At 36.1% G+C, this 24,916-nt stretch overlaps 1 protein-coding gene across 6 annotated transcripts in view; it reads left to right on the forward strand.

Annotated features, from left to right (window-relative positions):
- The window catches only part of GOLGA4 (golgin A4), a 71,108-nt gene that overhangs the window by 30,996 nt on the left and 15,196 nt on the right, over positions 1 to 24,916 (forward strand). For 5 of the 6 annotated variants that reach the window (XM_087767301.1, XM_087767309.1, XM_087767316.1 and 2 more), the window contains 10 exons: positions 1,332 to 1,519; positions 2,542 to 2,625; positions 3,565 to 3,712; positions 9,931 to 10,109; positions 11,188 to 11,319; positions 12,339 to 12,494; positions 13,437 to 17,731; positions 18,497 to 18,618; positions 19,667 to 19,797; positions 23,896 to 24,009. In XM_087767301.1, the coding sequence (XP_087623427.1) occupies positions 1,332 to 1,519; positions 2,542 to 2,625; positions 3,565 to 3,712; positions 9,931 to 10,109; positions 11,188 to 11,319; positions 12,339 to 12,494; positions 13,437 to 17,731; positions 18,497 to 18,618; positions 19,667 to 19,797; positions 23,896 to 24,009 (5,549 nt within the window). The remainder of the gene's footprint in view (positions 1 to 1,331; positions 1,520 to 2,541; positions 2,626 to 3,564; positions 3,713 to 9,930; positions 10,110 to 11,187; positions 11,320 to 12,338; positions 12,495 to 13,436; positions 17,732 to 18,496; positions 18,619 to 19,666; positions 19,798 to 23,895; positions 24,010 to 24,916) is intronic. The other variant, XM_087767321.1, reaches the window with a different exon arrangement.

Genomic DNA, 24,916 nt, shown 5'->3' on the forward strand with positions numbered 1-24,916 from the left:
TTTTCTAGAAGGAGACAATTTTTTTGAAAACAGCGTGGCAGCTAGAGGACAGGATAACCTTTCTAAGATACTAAATTTTCATAAGAATTCAAATCTGACACATCTTGCCTTTGTCAATAATGATGATAGTATTGTAATTATTGCTTTTGCTGATAGGGGTTGTTACTATGCCTGCTTAATAGGATTAAGAGATTCTGTCCCCCATAAGCAAGGACCTATCCCTGGAGTTTGGAGAGGAGACTAGCTGCCAGTCTCTCTCTTTTGTTTGGTTGTTTGTTTTTTTTTTTTTTTTCCTTTCTCAGGAAAATGTAAAAGCAAAGATCAATTGTGATATTCATGCTATTGAACAATCTAAGTGTTCCTCACATCAGGAGGTTATTTGAGTTATGGGACTCCCAATATTGTGTATATTTGATTACTAAGCAAGGAACATTATAATGCTGATATATAATGAAAGTGTCATTCATTGGTATCCTTCATAAAAGGTAGGGTTCAGACAGAGGTGAACATGCATCTTGAAATGATCTTTGTTCAGCATCTGCCATGACTTTTGTATGTTAGGATGATGTAGGGGTTAGATCAGAGATTTTTTTATCCAGTATCATGTCTTTTGTAATGCTTAGGAAATAACCTAAGTATCTGGTCCCTAAGAATCAGGGTTCAAGATGTTTCCTGTGCTGGAGTCTGCCTCAGGACTATAGTGTGTAAGACTTATGGTCGTGAACTGAACCTCTGAATTTGTCTGATCCTGTTTTCATGCCAAGTACTCTTACAGCCTCCAGAGCATCAGAGCAGAACACACAGTAAAATATTACCCAATGTGCTAGTTACACAGAGAGGAGTACAGCTCGGAAAGATGCTAAACGTGGCCTTTACTCTGCCAAATATAGTATTGCTAACCTGGTTATTTTAGAATTAATGTCATAGCCAGCCCTGGGAAAGCTGGAATCCATGTGCTTGGCACTTGAAAGATATGATTTGCTTTGCTTTGCATTTTTTCCTGCTTGTGAGTATTCTGTTAGTAGCAGCAGGCAGGTTTATAAATTATGATGACTTTTTAATTGCATAGAAAACCTTGTTAAATAATAGTTTGTTTTCGAAGCTTCTTTAGTAACTGGGGTTTTGTAAAATAATTTGGGCTGAAAGACTGTCTTTACTGTTCTGTGTATGTGTAGCGTGTTTCTGGCAGTTACAGTAGTCACTAGGAGGTTTTGCAGACTTTGCATGACTTTCTTCAGAGGCCTGTGGGCCACCCGCAACGTGAATGACGAATGCAGATCTGCATTTTGGAAACGGTGTGCATATGATAACGTTGGTACGTTGTCTTGTAGAGGGTAATGAAGATTCTGTTAAAACACTGGAAACTCTTAATCAGAGGGTGAAGCGCCAAGAGAACTTGCTGCAACGTTGTAAGGAGATGATTCGGTCACATAAGGAGCGCTGTGCCCAATTAACCAACGAGAAAGAGGCACTTCAAGAACAGTTAGAAGAGAGGCTTCAGGAACTGGAGAAAATGAAGGTATGGAAAATGCTCTTAACTTTACGGGTAGCTACTAAAACACAGTAAGAACTCCAGTATTTCCAAAATTTATTAATAGGGCAGACCGTTAAACAAACTGTCCCTGTACTTTTTTGGAGCTAAAGGTGCAAAACCCACCTGGAATGAACACATTGAGCAATTACTCAAAAAGCTGTAAAGAAGGGTGTGAAACCTTACTGTATGAATAATCATCAAAATGGTATCAGAAATAAAGTAGCTGTGGGAAGCTGGGGTGAGGAAAAGACTGTCCTAGCACAGAAGATGGGAGGTAAAGTGAGAAAAGTGGAAGAGAGCTAAGCCTTTAAGACATAGTGGAAGAGTCATCAGTTTTGTAAATGAACAGAAAACACAGGAAGGCAGGACAGTGGAGAGCACAATATAGTGAAGATAACATAAGTGCAGTCCCAAAGCTAAATTATTATTTTGCTCAATTTTTCTTTTAAGGTTATTAATGCAGAGTGTGGAGTAAAAGTAAGGTGGCTGATAGTAATGGAAATGTGAAAACGTGATAAGTATAGCTGTACTCAGCTTCAGTTCTGGAGATCGGATTCTCTTCTCTGTCATGGTCTCTGAGCACTTAGCCCGGTTTGAGAGCGCTCTGAAAGACTTGAGCATTTTAAGGACATTTTCCAGAACAAGGCCAGTAATGAGCATGTTGCATTTTTGAGATCCTCTTGTAAGCCGAGATGCAGGTAATTGAGCAGGTGCCTTAGGCCTGTTTCTTGCCCATTTTACTGTAGCAGGTCTGACATCCATGAGAGAACTGCGGAGGCTGTAACAAAGCCTTCAGATATCTGAATTATTATGGAAGCCATGAGGCAGCCTAGCGCTGGGAGATTTAAAAATAATTTAAAGCTGCCTACTTTAATTTCCCTGGGTTCTGTCCTGTGCTCTTCCTCCAAGGCATAATGCAGGGTAAGAGTCAAACCTAAGCTGTTAGTCAGAAGGTATTTTCTTACAGATGGCAGTGCTTTAAACTTGTGGTTGGGGTCATTTTTTAGGACCTTCACATGGCTGAGAAGACTAAACTGATTACGCAGCTGCGTGATGCAAAAAATTTAATTGAGCAGCTAGAACAAGACAAGGTAAACAAAAAAATTTTCTTTAAACCCTCTGTAGTTTTTGAAGAAGATTGTTTTAAAACTCAAAATATCTGGCTTCTTGGTATTAGAAACTGTTCTTAGTCATCTGATGTGGTTTGGTTTATGTTTTAACAAGCAAATAATTTAGCTGCCTGAGAATTTTATTGTACAGATACTTCAGGGTATTTGTCTGTTAGGTTATACTTAATACTGCAAAATGATGTTATTTAGGATGGAGTAATTATGCTGAATACACTCCTCAATGCCAGCTTTAAAAAAAACCAAAACAAAAAAACCAAAACAACAAAAAACCCCAACAAACAAAAAACCCACCCAAACACTAATGAAGATGAGATACAATGTAAATTAATTAAAAAAATGACCAGTGAAGGAAAAGTAACTGTAGTTTCTTAAGAATATGAAGAGTTTCTCATTTTTCTGTTTCTTAAAGTGTTTTGTGGGTTTTTTGTGGTGGTTGTTTGGTTTTTGTTTGTTTGTTTGTTTTTTTAAATTGCAGTCTTGGTACTTGAAGTAACTTCTAGTGGTATAATAAGCAACATGATTAACAGTCATTATATGTCCATGTTCTCTGATGAGAAGCACACACACACTACAATGCTTTTAGTTTTGGTTTGTTTACAGAATGCGTATTTCAAAGAAAAGTATCTGTACCAGAAGGAGGAAGTTTTCTGATGGTCCTTAGTTGCTGGAGGAGTTCTTCTCACCACTAGATAAATTTTGGTTACTCTTCAAAATAATCCTATTCTTATCTTCTTTTTGTTAGTATTTTCTCTTTTCTGACATAGAAAAATACCATGATCTCTGGTCTCATAGTAATAGACTAAAGTTTATTCCTGACAAGATTGTGTCCTGGCTTGAAATTGTTTTAGCTATATGTTTTATTTATTTGCTAGCTTTTTATCACAAGGACCTTTTCCGTAGGGCATGGTAATTGCAGAGACAAAGCGACAAATGCACGAAACATTGGAAATGAAGGAGGAGGAGATAGCCCAGCTGCGTGCTCGGATCAAACAAATAACTACAAAAGGCGAGGAATTAAAAGAACAGAAAGAAAAATCTGAAAAAGCTGGTAAGAAATTCTGGAGATTATTAGCTTTCACATTTAAACATGAGAAAGCTTCAGCGTGGTCTTTTTGCACTTTCATCAGTTGTTGTTTGGAATGGATATTAAGAGATGCTCTTTTTCCTAATGTTCTACATATCACCCCTGCTAGTGTCATTACTAACTTCACTTCTGGTCAGCAGAGTTTAGGGATGCTTGTGACTGCTTTGTCTCTGTTATCAATTCAACTGGAGTCAGAAAGGAAACTGCTGAAGGGCAGCCATACTTTCCCATTTGTAGGAGAAAAGATTGATAGAGTTTTGTGCTGGTATAACTTCAGGAGGGAAACTTGCGACTATCTATAAATTATCATTATAATGCCACCAGTATTTTACATAGAAAACATAGCAGTGAGTGTATAAGAGCTTGGGAAGAAGTAGAAACAAAAGGATGTGTTACAACCATAATAAGCATTTTCTTTCAATAATTGTAGCAGAAGCATTTCTGATTTCTTTTTAGTGAAACAGCAGTGATGATTCCTTTCGCTTCAGGCTTGGAACCTAGCGGTTATGTAACTATTACATGCTGTAGTTTGCTGTTGATGGAAATTGGGTAACGTTAATTATGTGTGCTTGCAGTTCTCCGTTTGCTTGAAACCAAGTTAAAAGGTCAGTCCGCCCCACCTTTGTTTAAAAACCAGTGTAATTGTTTTGCACTAAATCTATCAAAATTCTTTTAGAAGAACTTAGTTTGCTGTCTCTCAAGAGTTCATTCTTTTGGCAGAAGCTCAGATGTGGTTAGTTTTCATAAAACATTATGCATATTTTCTTTCTCTAAAAAGTGTTGAGAAGTTCAAACAATACAGTTCATAGGGGTTTATTTTAAATCTACGTAGATTTAGATCAGAACTTTCAATTTTAAAGATTAGTTTAGGTAGATTATTCTGCTGTAATGCGGAAAAGCAGCTTGAACATCCATCTTGTGAAAGGAACAAACCTTTTGATTAGGTGCCCTCCTCTCCTACCCTTTCAGGTTGCATGTGTCTTTTTTTAGCTCTGGCAATTCATGTTTCAGAAGTAAGTCAGTCCTGCTCAAGTTGGATTTTGTTCAGTTCTTGGAGACTAGGAAGCTTTTCTTCATAATTAAAAAAAAAAAAAAGCTGAAGAATATTTTAATACTTCTGTAGATACAAAGTTATTGTCATAGTTGTTTGATACAGTATTTTTTGAAGCAGTAGAAACCTCTTAATTAAGAACTAATATCTACATGGTTAATACAGTAATTACCTCAGGTTTGTGTAGCTAGATGTTGAAAATGGGTTAGAGATGATGCTCTGGGTAGCTGGAAAACTTAACTATTGTAGTGAGAATTAATTTCACTTACGAATAATGTGTTGAGTACACCACACTTTTCTAGGGAGAGATTTGTGTGTTAAATATGCTCTCTTTTAAATGAAATTTTAAAGTACTTTTGGTAACTTCTATGGTGCATAAGCATCCACTTTACCTTTGAGTGCATTTATTTTTGCACTCTGTTAAGCATGCATGTATAAATGTTGGAACCCTTGGAAAATTAGTTAATACTGCTTCTAAGGTAGGCAAAATCGTAAGATGACCTTTATTAGATTTTTCCTATTTACTTCCTTGGCTTTATGCATTCCAAAACAGTTGTGACGTACAATCGAAGTGTAGTTCAATACAGTTGAACTAAATTGTTCAGGCATTTGAGAAAACCACCGCCAATATTGGGAGAGCCTGAAATTACTTCCAGGTGACAACCTTTTGAGTTGTACCAGTTTTAAGAATTTGGCAGTTTTGTGTATTTGAGGTCAACATGTTTAACGTTCTGTTTCTTGGATAGTTAAGGTGAGATGACTTTAAATTCTAGACTTCTCTTGTTCTATATCATGATCTAGTGAAGAATTGACTTCCTGGAATATGGTATTTGTGGAAATGTTAATTTCATTTATGTTATGACAAAAGAAGGATAAGCATAATACACTTATACTTGGAATTTACTTTCATAGTGCTGTATTGTAGGCTAAAAAGTGGTATATTTTCCCACTTCATGTTTTTAACTTGCCTAGAGTTACGTGTCTGGCTTTTTTCTTTGTAATTCAGTGACTTCAGTGAAATGCTCCAGTGTTTGATGTAATGTTAATGCATTTTTGTGTACTGAAATAGTGAAAAGTTATGTATGCTTATTTTGTGCGTGTTGTGTAAACTGTAACTTGGTCTCCCCAGTTGAAGTTCATTTTTTTTGTAGTTAGAGGTATATTATGTTGAAATCTCACAGTGCATCTTGTTTTTGTGCATCCACACATGCCAATAAGTGAATCATGGTGCCTTTCCCAAGCCTTGTATGAACAGGACTGGGGTAAGGGCTCTTTTTTCTTACATCACACATTGGGTGCTTGAACTGGGCTCTAAAAAGTAAATTCTGTGCTTCTCAGGCACTTTTACTTGAAGTAACTGCAACTGATTTTTTTTAATGCTTTGCAATGTACATAGAATATTTACATTTTACTTCAACAAAGCTATTTGTAAATTTACCAGTAAACTGAAGTTTGTTTTTCCTGAGACTACTTGGCATAAGTCCTTTCTGACTTCTCAGGATGCAGATTATTGACTTATTGGTATTCTGTACACTAAACACAAAAAAGTCCTTAGAAAGCAAATTCATTTTGCTTTACTTTGCCATTCTTTATAGGCGACATTTCTTTTGCAAGCTTAATTAACATATGCTTTGCACCTTTCTACAGAGAAACAAAAAGCTTGGACTATGCATTTAAAATCCTGCCTCGATGCACAAATCAACTATAGGAAGGGAATTCAACCTTTGCTTCTCAAAGTTTTGACAAGATGCCTGCTCTGTCTTCAGTAAGAAAACATGTAAATCCCTCCTGTTTAGTGCTTTCTTCACAATTTTCAGCAGTAGATGGCACTATAGTTGAAGATAACATGTCTGCAGCACCGGGAGAGTAAGCAAGAAGTCTTTGCAGTATGGACTGCTGTCACACTGGGTAGGAGAGGCAAGGCGAAGGGAACGGAGACTGGTTCTTTGGAGTAGTATATGTAAAGCATTCAGCTCTCTAGCACACGTTTTATATAAATCAGTTTTGCAACCTTGCACTTCTTAAATTCTGCTCAGGCTTTTTTTTTTTTTGTGTCTAATTTATATACTGAACAAGAAGGTTCCCGGTTTGTCTGGCTTGGTCACAGGAATGGGATTTTGCAAGACTCGCCTGAGACTCTGCTGGTGTGCTTGTTACTCTTTCTGATTTGCCACTGTGCCTTGTGAGTCTTCACTTAACCAGTACCGTGGTTAAAAGATGTTCCCTCAACAGTAGCTCTGCTGGTTGGGGAAGAGCACAGGCAGTGCCTTTACTCTTTGCATTTAGAATAGCTGTATTTGGATAAAACCATGGACTTTTACTCCAGGCTTTTATCCACAGTAGAATTAAAATCTTTCACAGATTAATAATAATAATAATAATAATAATAATAATAATAATAATAATTTAGACCATGTTCTGTCTACTTGATGATAGTTTAGCCCCCTGCTGGTTTGAAACTTGGTTGTGTCATGCTACACTAGAATTAACTACTTTGAATAAAAATGTTCTGTTTTGCTTGAGTACTAAAAGTGCCTGAGATGCATATAATTTAACTTTTAGAGAGCTAAGTGTGTTTCTGTGAAGTGTTGCTTCTTTGTGCTTTCATACCCCCTTGGCGTTTTATCCATCAGCTTTTGTCTAGCTTTTGTATTAGCATCCTGCTTGCGATTACGGTGATGCAGCTGTCGTACTGCATGTTGCTCAGCTATTACATATCAGTAGTCAATCCTAGTGTAAACCTGGATCTTCTCTTTGGCGGATTTGTGGGCTATGGCAAATGCATTCTCTTTCTTTTTGCAGAAGTAACAGGTTTCTGAAATGAAAATAAAGTATATGTTGCTCAGAACAAGAATCAGAAAATGTGTACGGCAAAGTGAAATAATTTAATCTTTTACTTGCAGGCTTTATTTTCAAGCTATACTTTGTAAAGGTCTGTAGGGTTGGATTTTTTGGTTTTTGTTTTTGGTTTTTTTTTTTTAAAGCCATTTATGATGCTGTAATACTGAAGGACTTGGCCAATTTTGCTGGCTGTACGTGCTTTTGTTAGGGCTGAGCGGAGCATCAGGGAAGTTGGTGCCATTCTCCAAAAGCACTTGTGCAGGCTGTGTTCATAACCAAGTTGTGCCGGGGGTGGCAAAGGGGGAGGACTTGAGTCCTGCGGGTCCCAGGTGGCAAATGCCTTGATGGGGACTGTCAAGAACTGTGCTTGGAAAGTAAGGAGCTATAAGCCTCGTTTGTGCTTGCATTATGTTTTAGACCGTTTTGCTCTTTGAAATAATCTCTAGTGCTCTTAATTTTTTTGTAATGAGTTTTAATATTTATTATTTAAGTAGAACCAGGAGTGAAAAAGTGGATATGATGATGTGCTTTGGTATTGCCAGGGTCAATAACAACCCTATTTTGCCCTAAAATGTGATTATTGTCATGAGTAGAGAAAGGCTTCTTCAGAAAGCAGAAGAAAATTTTGCAAAAGGTCAGAATTTGGGCGAATGCAATTTTATGGAATTAAGTTACTTGAAAACATATTTGCAGCATTGCCTCAGAAGTGTAGATTGTGGTTAAAAGCTTCTGTTTTGAAAGTTATCAGAAGATGCGGAGTGGAAATTATTATTCACTTCTCAAACTCATACCTGAAAGTTATTAAAGATAGTTTCAAAAAAACAAGGATTACAAGAATTGCTGTGAATACCTACTAAGTAACGGTGAAGCAAGGAACCCAGAGATGTGTGTGTGTGTCTACTATGATTTTCTTTTTGGGATAGAACTAAGTGGAAGAAAGCTTAGCATACTAAATAACATTTTAAAAATTATTTTGTTCTGACTGCTCCCAGAATAGTATCCAAGTAGTCCAGGGTATAGTAGAATAATATACTTTTAGGTTTTTTGTGCTCTGATAAATTACAGTCTTGATACTGGCACTGTGATTTTGAATTTTACAGATATTTTTTTTTTGCCAAAGTTCTTTTATGCAAAAAATTAACCATATAGTTGACTGTTCTGAGACTGAATTTTCCTTTGATAGGCAGCAGGGGTTTTTCCACATTCATGATCTATTCAGGAAAAGAGATTTCCCTAATAGTGATCAAATTCTAGTCTTGTGTATATATATTCTATATAGATTCTGCCATCAGTTTCAGTGAGGAACTCAGATACTCATATTGAATAATATTAATAATAATTAAAAAAAAAAACAGCTCACAACATAGGAATTTATTTGCTTTCTTTTTATATCTGAATGATCATCTGTGAAGTGAATAAAGTATGTCAGAATACTTCTCCTTAGCATGGGAAGAAGCTGTGGAATTATTGCTTCCGGTTTGTAAGTTAAGATGTATTTCAGCAGACTTGTGCATCTTATGCAAACATAAATAAATTTCATCACTGCAGCTGGAGTGTTCTTTTGAAAGATCTTATAGATATTCAAGTTTTCTGGGAGCAAATCTTAATATTTTTTCCTTACATTTTATTTGCAAAGTTTAGGAGCACAGGACAGTCTTCCTAACACACAAGCATTTTTCCACTGTCTCTGAATTGCATTGATAGTAGTTTACATTAAAAGTAAATAGGAAAATAATGAAATCAGCAAAGCCATCTGTATGGACTCCACCAAACCCACAGTTCAAAGAGAAGGTTGTACAGTTTGAAATGAACAACTCTTAGGTAAATAAGGTGCCTGGTATTATACTTCAGTGTTCTATTCAGGAAGAACTCTCTCATGATTCAGTAAAAACTGACTTGCATAGCAATCATTCCTGGTATATGCTTCTGTCTGCTGTTTTAGTGGAAGAACAACTTGTGAATTGCCTTTTCTTAATGAAGCTTTTTTCCTCTTCTTCAAAGTTATTCAGCACATACAGCCAGAAGAGCAGCCATAGTTTATTTATATAGGTTTTTGTATTTTATAGTGATTTTAGGGAAATAAATAGAAGCTACAGAATGTATTGGAAGACATCCACAGCTATTTGTCAGTTCTCTTTCCTTTCTAGATAATAAACCCATGTGAATTCTTGATGGATTCCTAAGTTCATTCTTCTGTTAATTGTGTAATTTACAGTTACTGAGAACTCTGTTCTTCTGTCAAGGCACATAGATATTTCTCGACTATCATATACTTTTTTTTTCTTTGCAGCTTTTGAAGAGCTTGAGAGGGCTCTGAGTATGGCCCAAAAGACAGAGGAAGCTCGGAAAAAATTGCAGGCAGAAATGGATGAAAAAATCAAAGCAGTAGAAAAGGCAAGTGAGGAAGAGAGGGTAAATCTTCAACGGGAGTTAACCAGAGTGAAACAAGAGGTGGTTGAGATTATGAAGGTAAAAGCTGAAACTCACCCTCCATTATTGGCTTTTAATCTAATAATTCAATTACAATTAAACTATAGTTGTAAAATATGTTAATATATCAGACTTTGTTCTAGAATTTTTGCTATTTAGTAAATTCTATAAAAATTAATTTCTGGGATTAAACATTTACTTAAGACAAAATAGAAAACTCCTCATATAGAATTTTTTTTTTCCTTTAACAGTTTAAAATCAGTACGTTAGAGGCATGTAAAAACAAACAGTATTACTCTTCATTACATTATTTAATAAAATTATTTACTAGAAGTGCACTTGAGACTTTAAGGGGAGTCAAGAAGAAGAAATTAATGGCAGTCAGCTCACACATCTCCACCAGGATTTGGGGGTTTAATACTAAGTACTTTTAATGATTATCCTAGCCCAGTATGTGTAAACGTTTAAGAACTTGTTGCCAGCCTGTTTCCTAGTTAAGAATTGCTAAGATTTGCTTCATCTGGCATATTCAGGTAGGAATTGCAGGAGTACTGCGCGTGCCTTGCAAAGCTGCAAATTTGAACACCTTTAAATTGCAGTTCTTGTGTTGACATTTGATGTTGTTAATTTTTCTACGAGAATACACTGATGCTTTAGGGGGCTGACTGACTTGCATTACATTATTCTTAAATAAAGCACGTGTGTAGGTTGTAGAGAGCTGTCTACGTTGAGTATCACCACTTGACTTTGTCTCATGGAATAACAAGAATACAGGGAAAGCTGCAGACAGAAGTTCCTTTTTCAATTTATTATCACATTTGAACTGAAACTGAAAACACTAAGTTCGCCTTGGTAGAAGAGTCTTTAGAAAATGTGGTGTTTCTTTCAGAAGAACTGTGAAAGACTTGAGAAGGAAGATGGATAACTTCAACCTTGAAAATAAGAACTGTCAGGGCTTAATATTAAGTGCTCCAAGTGATTGCTACTTATTCAAAGGGAGCAAAGAGATGGTTCTGGTTTCCTCTCTCTGTCTCACTGCTTTTCTTACTCAGAAATAATACAAAGTGGTTTGCTATTTAATATTTTGAAAGTAGTTTTTTCTGACTTTGATTCACAGAAGTCTTCAGAGGAGCGTGTTGCTGAACTAGAAAAATTCCATAAAAAAGAAATGGCTACCAAAGACCAGGAGCTAAATGAGAGATTACAGGCCCAAGAAAAGGTGTTCCAGGAGAAGATGAAGGCAGCTCTTGTAAGTATCCCTAAAATGTGTAGAAAGACATTTCTCTAAATGTGAGGTGGGACTAGAAGTCTTAATCTGACCCTATTCTGCAGTGAGAGTCCTTCTGCGCTCAAAGATATGAGTGTCCTCCAAAAGTCAAAGAGCTCAGAGACTTCAGCAACATGAAAGGAAAGCAGCTGCAATGATCCAGACTGAATAATGATAAATCACTATCACTGCTCACTAACAGCTGCATCTTGTGGGAAAGACTTCTTTTTTTGAAAACTCTTTTTGTTAGAGTTGGTTTTTTTTAATTTCTTCCTCTGGATCATTGACAATCAGCCACAGCAACTAAAGTAAAAGAGGTACAAAGAGTGAGGCTGTTATCTGAAAAGTGTTGGTATCATTATGTCTGGTTGCATTGTGTTATGTGAACAGGCTTAACTATTCATAGTGTTTGACCTCAGAAAAGCATTTTCTTCTAGGTCAGGCTGGGAGGAATCATTGGGATTCTTTGCTCTTTTTCATAAGCTGTAATCCACTTTAGATCATCATATAATTTTACCTAACAAATAGTAGATTCTCTTTTGTGCTCCTCCATGATGGTTGGTGACTAGGACTGAGGGGCTTTGACAGTCCCTTCCTGACTATATTTTTCTACTTGTTTCTCAAGTTATTATTTTTTTTTTTTTACTTATAAGGAATAGAAGCTTAAAAATACATTAGCAGTGGAATCAAGTGAGGACAGACCTTTATTCCTCTAAGGTGTTACTCTCAATTAACCATGGTAAACAAACCAAAAGGAAAGTCTGGATTGCATTATATTTTTCATACAAAGAGAAGTAGAAGACAAATGGTTCCCAAGAAGAGAAAATGGAAGTGGTGTATAACAATTTTGTTTTCACAGATGAAATACAAACTGTGTGTGTATGTAGAAAATACAGGTGATTATAACTCCTATTAACTGATTTGTAAATATCTTATTATACTGTTTTTGAAGGTGTGATGACTATATTTATAGTTTGTTTTAACCGTAATTTTTGATACAGGAAAAAAATCAGAGCGAGTGTTTAAAAACCCTTCAAGAACAAGAGCAGCAAGAATCCCTAGCCTTAGAAGAATTAGAGCTGCAGAAGAAGGCGATACAGTCAGACTGTGACAAGAAAGTTCAGGAGATGCATCAAGAAGTAGAGACTTTTAGAACTGTGAGTAAAGATTCCAAAAGGGTAAACATTTACAAGAATTCCTTTCAGTATATATTTAACTGTGACAGGTTTACAAATACTGTGGATTTATTGTGATGGGGTTGTTTTAATCTCACAATGCTGCTTATAGTGACAGAAATCTAATGTATTGCTATGGTATGCTGTAGCCCCTAGGTTTTTTACAAGATTAGATGGCAAAATATAGAAATACTTTCGCTTTATATCATGGCATGGGATATGAATTTGTATCCATCTGCATAATTTTTATGTATGTTATGCACGAGAGTTAAACTTTAAACTGGTTAACTTCTGGGTGTTGCTACCATACAAACACTTATAAGGATACTTCAGTAAGTAAAAAATTTGCTTAAATTTTTGAAGTGTCCTTTGCTTTATGTAATGGGTAAGATTATATTATCTGCTAATGCAAGTTTGTACATTATTCCACCACTCTCAAATATTAGTTTGGAAGTTTTGCCTATAGAAGCATTTTAACTTTACAGCAGCGTTTCCATGAGAGGTGGAATTAAGGTAAATCAATAGATATGTACAAAGCTCCATAATACTCATGTAGACTCCTGATATCTTTCATCCTATGCATTGGTATTTTAGCTTAATAAGAAAATGTGAATGTATCTCTCATAAATATCACGTGAGTTATTTTATTTGAAGTAGTTAAATTCTTTCCAAGTTTTTATTGTATCTATTTTTGCTGCAGTGAAATAGAAAACATTTTATTAAATAACTAACTCTCCATAATGGAAGCAAAGTTGAGAACAAACTAGGTGAATGGAAGGCTTATATAAAAAGTTGATATTGACTAAAAATAATGGAATAAGTGACTTGTAGTTATGTGAACCTGGTGAGATTTTTTTTTTTAAATTTAATCAACTTGTTACCTTATGAATATTCATATTCTTTTACAACTGTATTCTCTAACAGAGGATTCTTGAACTGGAAAGCTCTCTTGCAAAGTATTCTCAAGAGGACAGAAAGCAGTCAGAGGAATTAAGTACTCTGATGGAGTCCGAAAAAAGGCAGCACAATAAGGAAATCAATGATATAGTCGAAAAACACAAGAAAGAATTGGAGAACATGGAACAGCAGCAGGAGAAGTTTTGGACAGAAAAACTTCAACTCTTAAAGCAACAACAAGTAACTGAAATAGAAAAAATGAGAGAGAAACAAGAACAAGAGATAGATACCATTTTGAAAGAGAAAGAAACTGTTTTCCGTGCACACATAGAAGAGATGAATGAAAAAACATTAGAAAAACTTGATGTGAAACAAACAGAATTAGAAGCACTGTCTTCTGAGCTATCAGAAGCACTAAAAATACGCCATGATTTAGAACAAGAGCTCTCAGAATTGAATAGTAAAGTGTGTGAAGCAAAGCAAGAGTTGGAAGGGAAGTTGGAAGAAGAGCGGAAACGGCACAGCGAAGAGGTTGAAATGATGTTAAAAGAGCATGAAATGTCTATTCAAGGTGTTGAGAAGGTACTTAAAGAGGAACTCAACAAACTGAAGCAATTATTGGAGGAGAAAGACAGACATCTGGAGGAACTAAAAGCACATGAACAGAAACTAAAGGAGTCTGCAGAAAGATCTGAGGCTGAACTTGTCCAGGTGTCTGCAAAGCTAGGGGAGCTTTCAGAGTCTCATCGGAGTACTTCTAATGAGCAGGCAAAGATTCATGAAGAGGAATTAGCAAAGCTGCAACAAAAGCTGACAGATCTTGAAGGTGAAAAATTGCAACTTAGCGAGCAGCTAGAAGGAACTGAATCCCAGCTGAATGAACTCAAGAATGAGTTAGAGGCATACATCTCTCAGGTACATGACCTGAAGCAGCATTTGCAAGAGCAAAGCAATGAAAATACACAAAAACTAACCTCTCTAACACACCAATATGAATGTCAACTGAAGGATCTACAAAGAGAGGCTGATGAGACAAAGAGGAGTCTAACTGAGAAGGAAAATGAAATTGAACACACGAAGAAGTTACAGAACAAGCAAGTGGAAGAACTTGAACAGAAACTGTTCACTGCAGAGGAGAGAATTAATGCTTTACAAGGAGAATATGAAAGTAAAATGAAACGTCAGGAGAACAAAATGGAGAAAATTAAACAGAAATCAAAAGATATGCAAGAAACTTTCAAAAAGAAACTTGCTGAGCAGGAAGCTAAACTAAAAAAAGAGCTTGAAAACAAGCAGTTGGAGTTCAGTCAGAAAGAGAGCGAATTCATTGCTAAAATGTTGGAAATGGCACATGCCAGCTCAGCCGGAATCAATGATGCCGTGTCAAAACTGGAATCTAATCAGAAAGAGCAACTAGAGAGTCTTGCTGAGGCTCATAGGAGGGAGTTGGAAGAAATTACCCAGAGTTGGGAAAAGAAACTCAATCAGCAGGTTGAAGAGCTCCAGGAAAAACATGAAATGGAACTGCAAGAGAAAGAGCAGGAAGTTGGAGACCTGAAGCTGAAACTTGCCACCTTCAGTGCTGAGAAGGAGGGCTCCAGAACAGAAATAACCCGACTGAAGGAAGAACAGGTGAAAAGGGAGGAGTCCCTGAAGGAATTGCAAGAACAACTAAGGGAGTCAGTGGCTAAGGTGAATTCTTTGTCAGATATGGAAAGTGACCTGAAAACACAGTTGAAAAAATTGGAAAGTGATCTTAATCAGTCCCTGAAAGAGCAGTCAGGACTTCAGGAACAGCTCAGTAAGCAGAAAGCAGTTGAAGAAAAGGACAAAGCCAAAATTACCGAGCTGGCTGATACACTGAAAACACTTGAAGAGAAACTCCAAATTGTGCAGTCTTCTCAGTATAAAGATCGTGAAAATTATGAGAAAAAAATAGAGGCAATTCAGCTAAAAGAAACTGAGTTTAAAAGGCAGTCAGGAGAACTTGCAGCCCAGTTAGATGCTTATTGGAAGAATGCTGAAGCTTTATTGCAAACGAAAAGCAATGAATTAATTGAAAAATGTAATGAAAAAATTGGCATAGTAACATGCAAAATTGCAGATTGCGAGCGCCGAACTGCAAAAGTTAAAGAAGCAGTATTAATTAAAACAAGTAAGATTCCTGAACTAGAAGCTCAACTTAGAGAAGTAACAGAGCATCATTCTGCTGCAAGTACCTCTTTGCAAAAGTCAATGCAACAGCTGCAAGAGAAGGACAATTTAATTATGTCCATGAGAGCTGACATTGAAGGACTTGTAACAGAAAAGGAACAACTGCAAAAAGAAGGGGGGCATCAGCAGCAAGCAGCATCAGAAAAAGAAACTTGCATAACACAGCTGAGGAAAGAATTATCTGAAAATATCAATGCTGTCACCTCAATGAGGGAGGAACTCCAGGAAAAAGAATCTGAGATCTCTGCTCTCAACAAAACAATTAATGACCTTAATGTTCGACTTGAAAGCATGGTAAGTTTAACGGAGAAGGAAGCAGCCATGTCTCTGTTAAGCAAGGAACATCAAGAGGATCGGTTGCAGTTGTTAAACCAGGTGCAGGAGTTATCATCCAAAGTTGAGACACTGAGTCAAGAAAAAGCATCAGCTCTTGACCAGGTAGATCATTGCACAGCCAAGCTGTCAGAGTGGAAGATGAAAGCACAAACCAGGTTTACACAAAATCATGATACTATTAAAGATTTGCAGAGCAAACTTGAATTAAGCAATACTGAAGCCAATAAAAAAGATGAAGAGCTAAATAAACTGAAGGAGCAGCTGGCTAAACAAAGCAAGAATCTCGATAGTTTAAAAAGTGAATTGGAACAAAAGCAAAACAGGAGGGAAAAGCAAGAAAGTGAGTTAACTGCAAAGTTAAAAAACCAAACAGCAAGAATTGCTGAACTAGAAGAACACATTGCTCAGAAAACTTCAGAAAATGATTCTTTGATGGAGGAACTTAAAAAGTATAATGAACAAAAAGACACAGAGCAAAAAGAGATAGCTTGGCAACTTCAGCAGGCAGAGAAGGTGGCTTTTGAAAAGGACAATAGATTTAAGGAGGCTGAAGAAAAAGTGCTTAATCTTGAGAAGCAAATAGGTTCACTGACAGCTGAATTTGAAGCAAAGGAGAGGGAATTTGATCAAATGAAGTCAGCGATACTTAAAAGCAAAGAGGAAGAACTGAAAGAATTAGAAGAGAGACTGAATGCAGAGAACAGCACTAAGCTGGCAGATCTGAAAAAGAAGGCAGAGCAAAAAATCGGTTCTATTAAAAAGCAATTGATATCTCAGATGGAAGAAAAGGAACAGCAATTTAAGCAAGAAAGAGAAAATCAGTTAAGAGACTTGGAACAAAAAGTGCAGGAGAGAGAGGCCAAAATTGAGTCCTTAGAAGAAAAAATTAAGTCAACAAGAGATTTCACAGAATTAGAGAAAGAAATGCTGCAAAAAGTAGAGTGTGTAAAAGCTGCTGTAGAACAAGAAAAAAATAACATGCTTGAGAGTGTCCAACAGACATATGAAGAGAAAATGCGCGTGTTACAGAAGGGCTTAACTGAAAAAGATGAATTGTTGCAGAAGTACGAAAAGGAACAACGAGAGAGTAATTACTCTCGTCTAGAACTGCAAAGCAAACAGGAAGAACTCCTTAAAAAACTGGAATGTGTTGAGAAGAGTCATCAGGAGGAGCAGAGTAGGACCCAAAGCCTCAGGAAAGAACTTGAGGAGCAAACCAAAAAATACTCATTGTTAGTGGATGAGCATGCTTGTTGTGGTGGTGATTTAGCAAGCAGTAGGGAAGAATTAAAAGCTAAAGAACGAAAACACCTTGATATGGAGAATGTAATTGGAGATTTCCAGAAAAAATTGCAGGAAAAGGAGGCAGTCAGTCAATCTTTAGAACAGAAGATAAAAGAGTTGGAAAATAATCTAGTGAAGGAAAATGAAGTGCATAAGATTGAGATGGAAGATACGAGTTTGAGATACGAAGAAAAGCTAAAAAGTTTACAGCAACAGTTGGATGAAAGAAATGACAGTCTGAAAGCTTTTGAGGAAAATGCTGAAGAAAAGGCTAAATCTGGTTTGGAGCTGCAGAAGTTACTAGGTGATATGCAGAACCAGCAGAAGGACTTGCAGACTAAACTGGAAGAGACTGAAAAGGAGAAACAGAAACTACGCAAAGAAGTGAATAATCTTCAAAAAGACTTACGTACTCTGCGAAAAGAACATCAGCAGGAACTTGACATAGTAAAGAAGGAGTCCTTAGAAGAAATGGAGCAGAAAATCAGGTAAATTCTTTGTTCCTGGTCTTGTTACCATTTCTTTGCTTTATCTTTAACCACTAAAACCTCAAGAATTCTTTTAAAGCTCAAATTGTAACAATGAAATAATGACTGGTATTTTTCTGTCATTTGACTAAATAGACCTAGAGAAACAGCAAGAAAAGAGCTACTTGAAAGTTGCACTTCATGAACACATAAGACACTACTTGAGTCATCGGTTTAAAAAGTGGTTTGTCTTTTGGCAAAGTAATACTGCTTTTGATTTGTTTTAGTGATGATCATTTTCAGTGTTGCCAGAACATAAAATATATTTCTGTTTTCCTCAAACAGGAAACGAAGTTTATTAAAACATAGTACTGAGAGCTTCATGTTCAAATGATACCAAGAATTGTTAATATGTACTGCACAAAACTGTGGTATAATGTTCAGCACTCTAATGTTTTCTCAAGCAAGGAATTCCCTAAAAATTCTGCTTTTATACGGCACATTCTTTACTTCCAGTTCTTCACCTTCCTCAGCAAAAACTCCATATCTTTTGGAAGGGTTTGATTCTGGGTTGTTTTTTAAATGAAACACCTACGCCTTCCAGGCAAATTCAATAGGAGGAGAACAAAAAGCCTCCCTGAATCCCACAGAATTCATATAACTCAAAACCATCCCGTTCTAAAATAGTTTTGGAGAAATTCCCAGATCTCCTACCTTGCTAAACTGTGGTCGCACTCTCTTTAAACATTGTATTTCCTCACTGTATTTTTTGACGTTTTTGTACAGATGTGAACAAGAAGACATTGAGTTAAAGCACAACTCCACCTTAAAGCAGTTAATGAGAGAGTTCAATACTCAGCTGGCTCAAAAAGAAAGAGAATTGGAAACAGCAGTAAAAGAGACGATCAGTAAGTGAAAGACTAATATAATTGTAATCAGTAAAATAGCCAGAAAACCAAATCTTCAGATGTTTTGTGGAAGGGGTTTTACCTGGGACCCATGTGTTTTATGAATGCCTAGAGAACTCAGGGAAAGAACTTATTTTGCTCAGGAAATAACATATAAATGTGAATTGTAGAACAATTAGGAAAATGTGTATGTAGCTGTTCTTCCTTACTCTGCAGGATGGATCTTTGATCTAGCACTCTGTCTGTTTGCATCTGTCATGGCAAGAGATACCCATGGTAGCCATAGGTACCTATCTTTTTATCATATGTACAAAAGGAAAAAAAGGAGAGTAAGGTTTTAGAGGTGAAAGCACATTGTTAAGTTTTCATCATAATACTACTTTGGCTTCAGCAGTACAAACCCTTAACACTCCATTGTTGAATATATGGCAGTGAAGGATGACTTTTAGAGAAACTTTGATCCATCTGGGAATCAGAATTGCATTTTCTTAGCTGTGTCTTGCAGACTTCATTCACTGTAGCCACTAACAAGTACCAACTGGATATAATGTCTGATTGCTATACCATATGGTTATAACTATGGAGTACAGCACATTTCAGCTTCTTTTCTCTGCCCATCTTTTGCCACCATAGTGTAAGTTGGAGGCTGGAGAAGTGAGCAGCAAGTATCTTTTGACTCCACAGTTACTGGAAGAACCCCTACAAGTGAGGAATTTCTGAAGATTTGCAGATGTTTCAATCACTTCTCTAGATAGAGCAGGAGATAGAATTAGTTGATAAATATTGGTTGTGATCTTAACTTCTAGAGAAAAGTTCCAGCATCAGGTAGAAAGCATTGCTCTGGGTACCAAACCATAGGCACCAAACTTCATACATATTAGGATCAAGTGAAATAATTATCACTGACAGTGTGGAAAAATGATTTTTCTTGACAAGTTTTCCTTATAGATGCCTTCCACAGTCATCTTTTTTTGATAGTATGGTGACATAATTTGACAAAATAAATATGCTTTTTCTAATATCTCCTGACTTTTTTTTTTTTTAATAGGTAAAGCCCAGGAAGTAGAAACTGAATTGATAGAAAATCATCACATAGAGACAACACAGTTGCATAAAAGAATTGCTGAAAAAGACGATGATCTAAAAAGAACTGTGAAAAAATATGAAGAAATCATTGAGGTATCTTTCTGAAAAGTGATATGACTACATACGTTTCACAATAACTCTTCCCCTTTTTTCATTGCACAGCTAGACAGAAAACCTATAATTCTTTCTAGTAAAGATTTTACTGCTTGAATTACACTTGATATATGTGGTGACCTAGCTTGTGATTAAAATGTTTGTTTCTGTGTTTTATGAACATGAAAGAACACCAAAAATTAAGCCCCAGCTCTGATCACTCAATAAAAATCACACAGTTAAGTCCTTATGTCCTTGAGCAGTTTGTGTTCTAGATTGAAATAAGGAAAGTGAGTGAGTTAAATTTAAGCTTTACTAGAGTTGTGGTGGTGGTGGTGTGTTGTTTCTTTTAAGGATTTAAATATGGTGTTTATGGGTCAGCCTCACTCTGTAACTCCTTTCTCTGATGCTCTGTCTGGATTGGCACCATAGCCCTTAAGGTAAGGTTCTGTTCTATGCAGGGTGCAGTCTGTTTGCATAGTTTTTATGCTAGTAAAGCTTTCATTTTTACTTGTAACTGAACAGTTTGTCTGCATGATATTTGCAGATAGACATAGTTTTGCTCCAGTAACATTTAAACCAGAAGTTAGCAGCTGACTTCAGTCTAAAGATACTTTACCTTCCAAGGATGTCTCCTGTTTTAGCCAAGTAAATTGTTCCAGCCCCACGTGTATGGCAACAAAAGATTAAACGGTTTTCAGTGCTAGGTTGTACATCATATTGGGATGCAGGCTTTAATTTTGCTAATCTTAGTCCTGTTTGCACAAATAACTTAATAAAAAAGAATGTCCCTTGAGTAGAGCTAGTAGTAATAAATGTAAGCGAACTTCTGTTTGTGCTCAGTTACCAGCCCAAAGAGCTATGTACTGAGCGTGACTGAGTGTTTAGTACTAAAAATTTCGATCTTGTAGGCAGGTTGGTGTGTTCCACTCTGATTTTCAAATTTCTAGAAAGTTGGGTGGAGATGGCAGGGTTTTAAATGTAGAGTCCCCTTCTTTTGTTTCCTAACTTAGAAAAATTGCATGATATAAAACAATTGAGATTTTTTTTTTTCTTTTTTTGTACCATAGGTCTAAATTCTGCATTTCTGGAGGATTTATATTTCTCTTACCTGAATGTGCAGTGTGTTGCCATTCAGGTCCTTACTTTACAGGCCCAAAGAGGTCTGTGATTTGAAGTCATGCAGATGTAATTCTTCTCTGTTTTCTGATGCATTCAGTCTGTACGTATGTCAGAAACATGCATGCTGTACTCAATGTAAGATCTTGAAGGTTTAGGCTAATTTGACTTCTGTGCAATTGGAGGACATGAACACTGTGATTTTTTGCATCTCATTGATGATGGCAATGACAGTTGCCTGGAACTGCGATAAGCTGTAGTTTGATATTTTAAATTTCAGGGTATGTGTTTCTTTTTTAGGTAATGGTATATGTGTGAATGTTTTGTTTCTGTTACTTTAGGAAAGGAAAAAAAAGTTTAGAGAATTTGTTACCTTTTTTCCTGGAAAAGTATTGCAAGCATCTCAAAAGTTAAAAAATATTTATGTTTAATTGAGTGTATGCCATATTATTGAGGTTTCTGATAGAAATAGGAACATATGCCACCAGCAGATGTATAGGTTTTCTCAATTTAGCCTAAAGTTACCAGTTATTACCCCACTTATACCTGACTTGGCTCATGATAGGTTTGAGAAATTTCGCATCAAGACATATATGCGGAGAGGTTTGTCTCTGTCATGAATGGTAAGAAGATGAAGCAAAAATAATGCCAATTGCAAGAATGAATTTTGCTCATATAACTTGTAGCTCTTTGGTGCATTTTAAACATGGTTAATGATGCTAAAAATTAATCTAACTTGATTTGAGTATATACCCTTAAAGACAAGCAGGAATCATTCAGTCTGTTAATGTTATTTATTTGTGAAGTGCTCCCCTGGTACTTCTCTTGCTTTATCTGGTGTTTTCTTATCTTTCATAAAAACTTTTATCACTTAAGATTTTTAGGAAAGTCTCCCTAATTAAAGGACTTGTAAATCAGCATAGCATGTAATTTGAGGCCTAAGTCTTTTTTCTTCAACTAAAGTATATAATTAGAGAAAATTTGAATGTTGTGCTCCAGCTAGCTTATTTTAAGTCTATCTATGAGCTAAAAATAAAATATCTAACTTCAGGTGTGTATTCTTTCATTTGTGGTAATGCCTCCCATGTGAATACAGGATAGGTCTTGGGGTTAAGATTTGGGAAATTATGACTTTTTTGAAGTCTTAGTCTATAACTGTAATTAAATCCTAATAGTATACAGTTTATTTTCAGAGTATGCCAGATGCTGTATAGAACAATAAGTTCTTATTGTAAATACAGATTCTGTAGTGTGTTGGAACCGCACATGATCTCTAATTATTTCAAATTTTAAATTATAATCTCTATTCAGGGGTTTATAAAAATGATGGCTCACAGGTAGGTCCCTTTTAGAGAGGTGCCACTCATCATTTTGAGTTGAATTTCTTTTCTGCATTTCAACTACCTTCTATGACTGAGAATGATGTGCATGCAATTTTGATTTATTTCAGTGAACAGTAGTCTAGAAACCGTAGGATTTTAGATTCTTGATGTAAAAAAAACCCTCAAAACCCTCCAAAACCCCTAAAACAACCACCACCACCCCCAAAAAACACCCCCCCAAATAACCCAAACAAGGGAAAATAGAAGCAACTGAATATGCCAGGTATTGAGCGTTTCTAAGTAGAGGAGTATAACCATCTATAAAAAAATTTTTAGAAAAGGTTAATTGTTGATGAATTTTTGAGACACAGAAAAGTCATGTGAATGAATAAAAAATAACACTGTTTGGAGGTCATGATGTTTGAGCAAGTTTTTTATTGGAGATGGATATTTTTAAAAATTCTAGGCTGTAAAACTTGCTTGGGTACCGTGACTTCTCATTCACTAGCTTTTGGGGGGAGGTTTGATTTGTTTCTTTTTGGTGGTGGTTTTTGGGATGAGGGGCTGCGTGGGAAGGGTGTTTTATTCTTAAGTAGGGTGCAGGGAACACATTAAAAAATGGCCATACAGGGAAATAATTCTTTTTTTTTTTTATTTACGGCATGCCCTAAATCGATTAAGCCTGGACCAGCTTTCTAGTTCCGTGCTTATTTTTCCAGTGAATATTCTGTATCGCTATAGTTTGTACTCCTGAGATTTTGAAAGGAACAAAATTTTGATCAGCAGTTCTTGATGACAGTCGATTAATTGTACTAATTTGATCTGAAGTACTACTGCATAGCAGAGCAGGCATCTCACTGCCCCGAGTGGTTAGCATGAGTGAAATTGGAGTTTTAGTTTAGTTCAGCAGTGGAGACATGCACTTTGGAGTGCTGTTTTAGAAACTCCCTAACATGTTATCTCACAAAAAGGCCAGAGGGGACACAATTTTTTAAAAAGACTTATTTTTGCAAAGTGCAATATAGGTGGATTAACTTGCTAGGATTTAGGTCGTCATATTTTTCTCCTATAAATGTACCCTTCACACTGTCATAAAGCATACAGGAAAAGTTAATTTCTTCCCTACCGTTTTTGCCACTGCTTCTTTCCTCCATCCTGCATGGTGACCTTCAAACCCTTGTGAACGGGAAGTTGTTGTTTCTGAAAATGTGCTTAAGACTGCTTTAGGAACATCTTGGTGAGAGTGAGTGAGGAAAGGATTTACGTCCTTGTCACTTCCAGAGTATAGGAAGTAGCTCTGAATCATCACGTGTCCCTTTCAGGAAGGTCATATAAGCAAGCACGATCTCGCCAGTAATACACTTACTGGATTATACTCTAATGCTGTTTTAGTGCCTGATTAGAAATAGCTCTTTTTTTGTAATTTTCAAAAAACTAACTGTAATCCTAACTATGTAATCTTAATTGTTGGAAGGCCTGCAAAATCTCGTTAAACTCCTATATTTGTTTCTTGCTCTTTTCTGTAGTCCTGTAGTGTAACTTTCTGTGTATAGCATAACTCTTTTGTTGACTGCTTTCTGTCCACTGTAGTTAAGGTTTTGAGTGGCTAGATGATTAGTTACATAAGGGTGGTTTTTTTTTTTTCTGTATTTTGAAGGCTCGTGAAGAAGAGATGACAGCAAAAGTTCATGAGTTGCAGGCACAGCTAGAAGACTTGCAGAAGGAATACAAACAAAGGATGGCAGAAGAGGAATGTTGGAACAGTGAAAAAGTGAGCTGGCACTAACGTTTATTTTTATATCTTTAGGTGTGAAATGCTTAGTCTTCATAAAATTCTGTAGTTTGCTCTTAATTGGATTTTATTTATATCTCTGGCCTTCACTTTCCCATACAGTTTCTATTCTTTTAGATGTTAACTTTTTCAAAAGCGAACCTCTTTAGAATCTGCAGTATTTGATACTACCTTTTTTAATGGTATGTTAAAAAGTCCAGTTGTGTTGTGATATTAAGGTGGGGTTTTTGCCCTCTACATGTGTTTATGCTGATTTTACTGGAAGCCCTTTAGAAGGAAAGGAAATCACATTGGGTCATTTTTAGTGTGATTTTTTTTTTTTTAAATTAAAATTCCAAAGGGCTCTGAAATAGTGCCTTGAATATATCAATTATGGACTGAGAGGTCTTCATTGAAAGAAAGACTGAGTGCATGCTTTTGTCTTTCTGAGACTGCATTTTAGTTTGAGGAATTCTCTGATGAAAATATTACTAGTTATTATTACAGTGAGAAGAGGAAAAGTATGTGAGGTGTTGAGTCATTGATGAGAATTCATATTAACCTTATTTTTAAATTTTTCATTTTGACAAAAAGCAGCAATGGGGATACTAAATATATTTATTTGACACTACAAACTTACAGTACAAATTACCTCACTGTCCTAATGTTTGTCCCTTCTGCCTTACACTTGCTTACAACACCCTCCATATTACTTTTATTAATTATTCCATGACATGAGTGTTGTTTTCATAACAGGAAAAGCAGAAATATTTGTATCAGACTGCCTTGTATTCCTAATCAACCCTTGTCCACCAACTGATGATAATCTTACATAATCTTATTGCCTGGAGGAAGATTCTTTAAGAGACTCCTAAACCCTAAAACATGACTCTCAAAAGTATGAAGA

Source organism: Nipponia nippon, unplaced genomic scaffold, assembly GCF_047370975.1.
Source record: "Nipponia nippon isolate SJK-2023a ecotype South Korea unplaced genomic scaffold, ASM4737097v1 scaffold_1, whole genome shotgun sequence".
NCBI lineage: Eukaryota > Metazoa > Chordata > Aves > Pelecaniformes > Threskiornithidae > Nipponia > Nipponia nippon.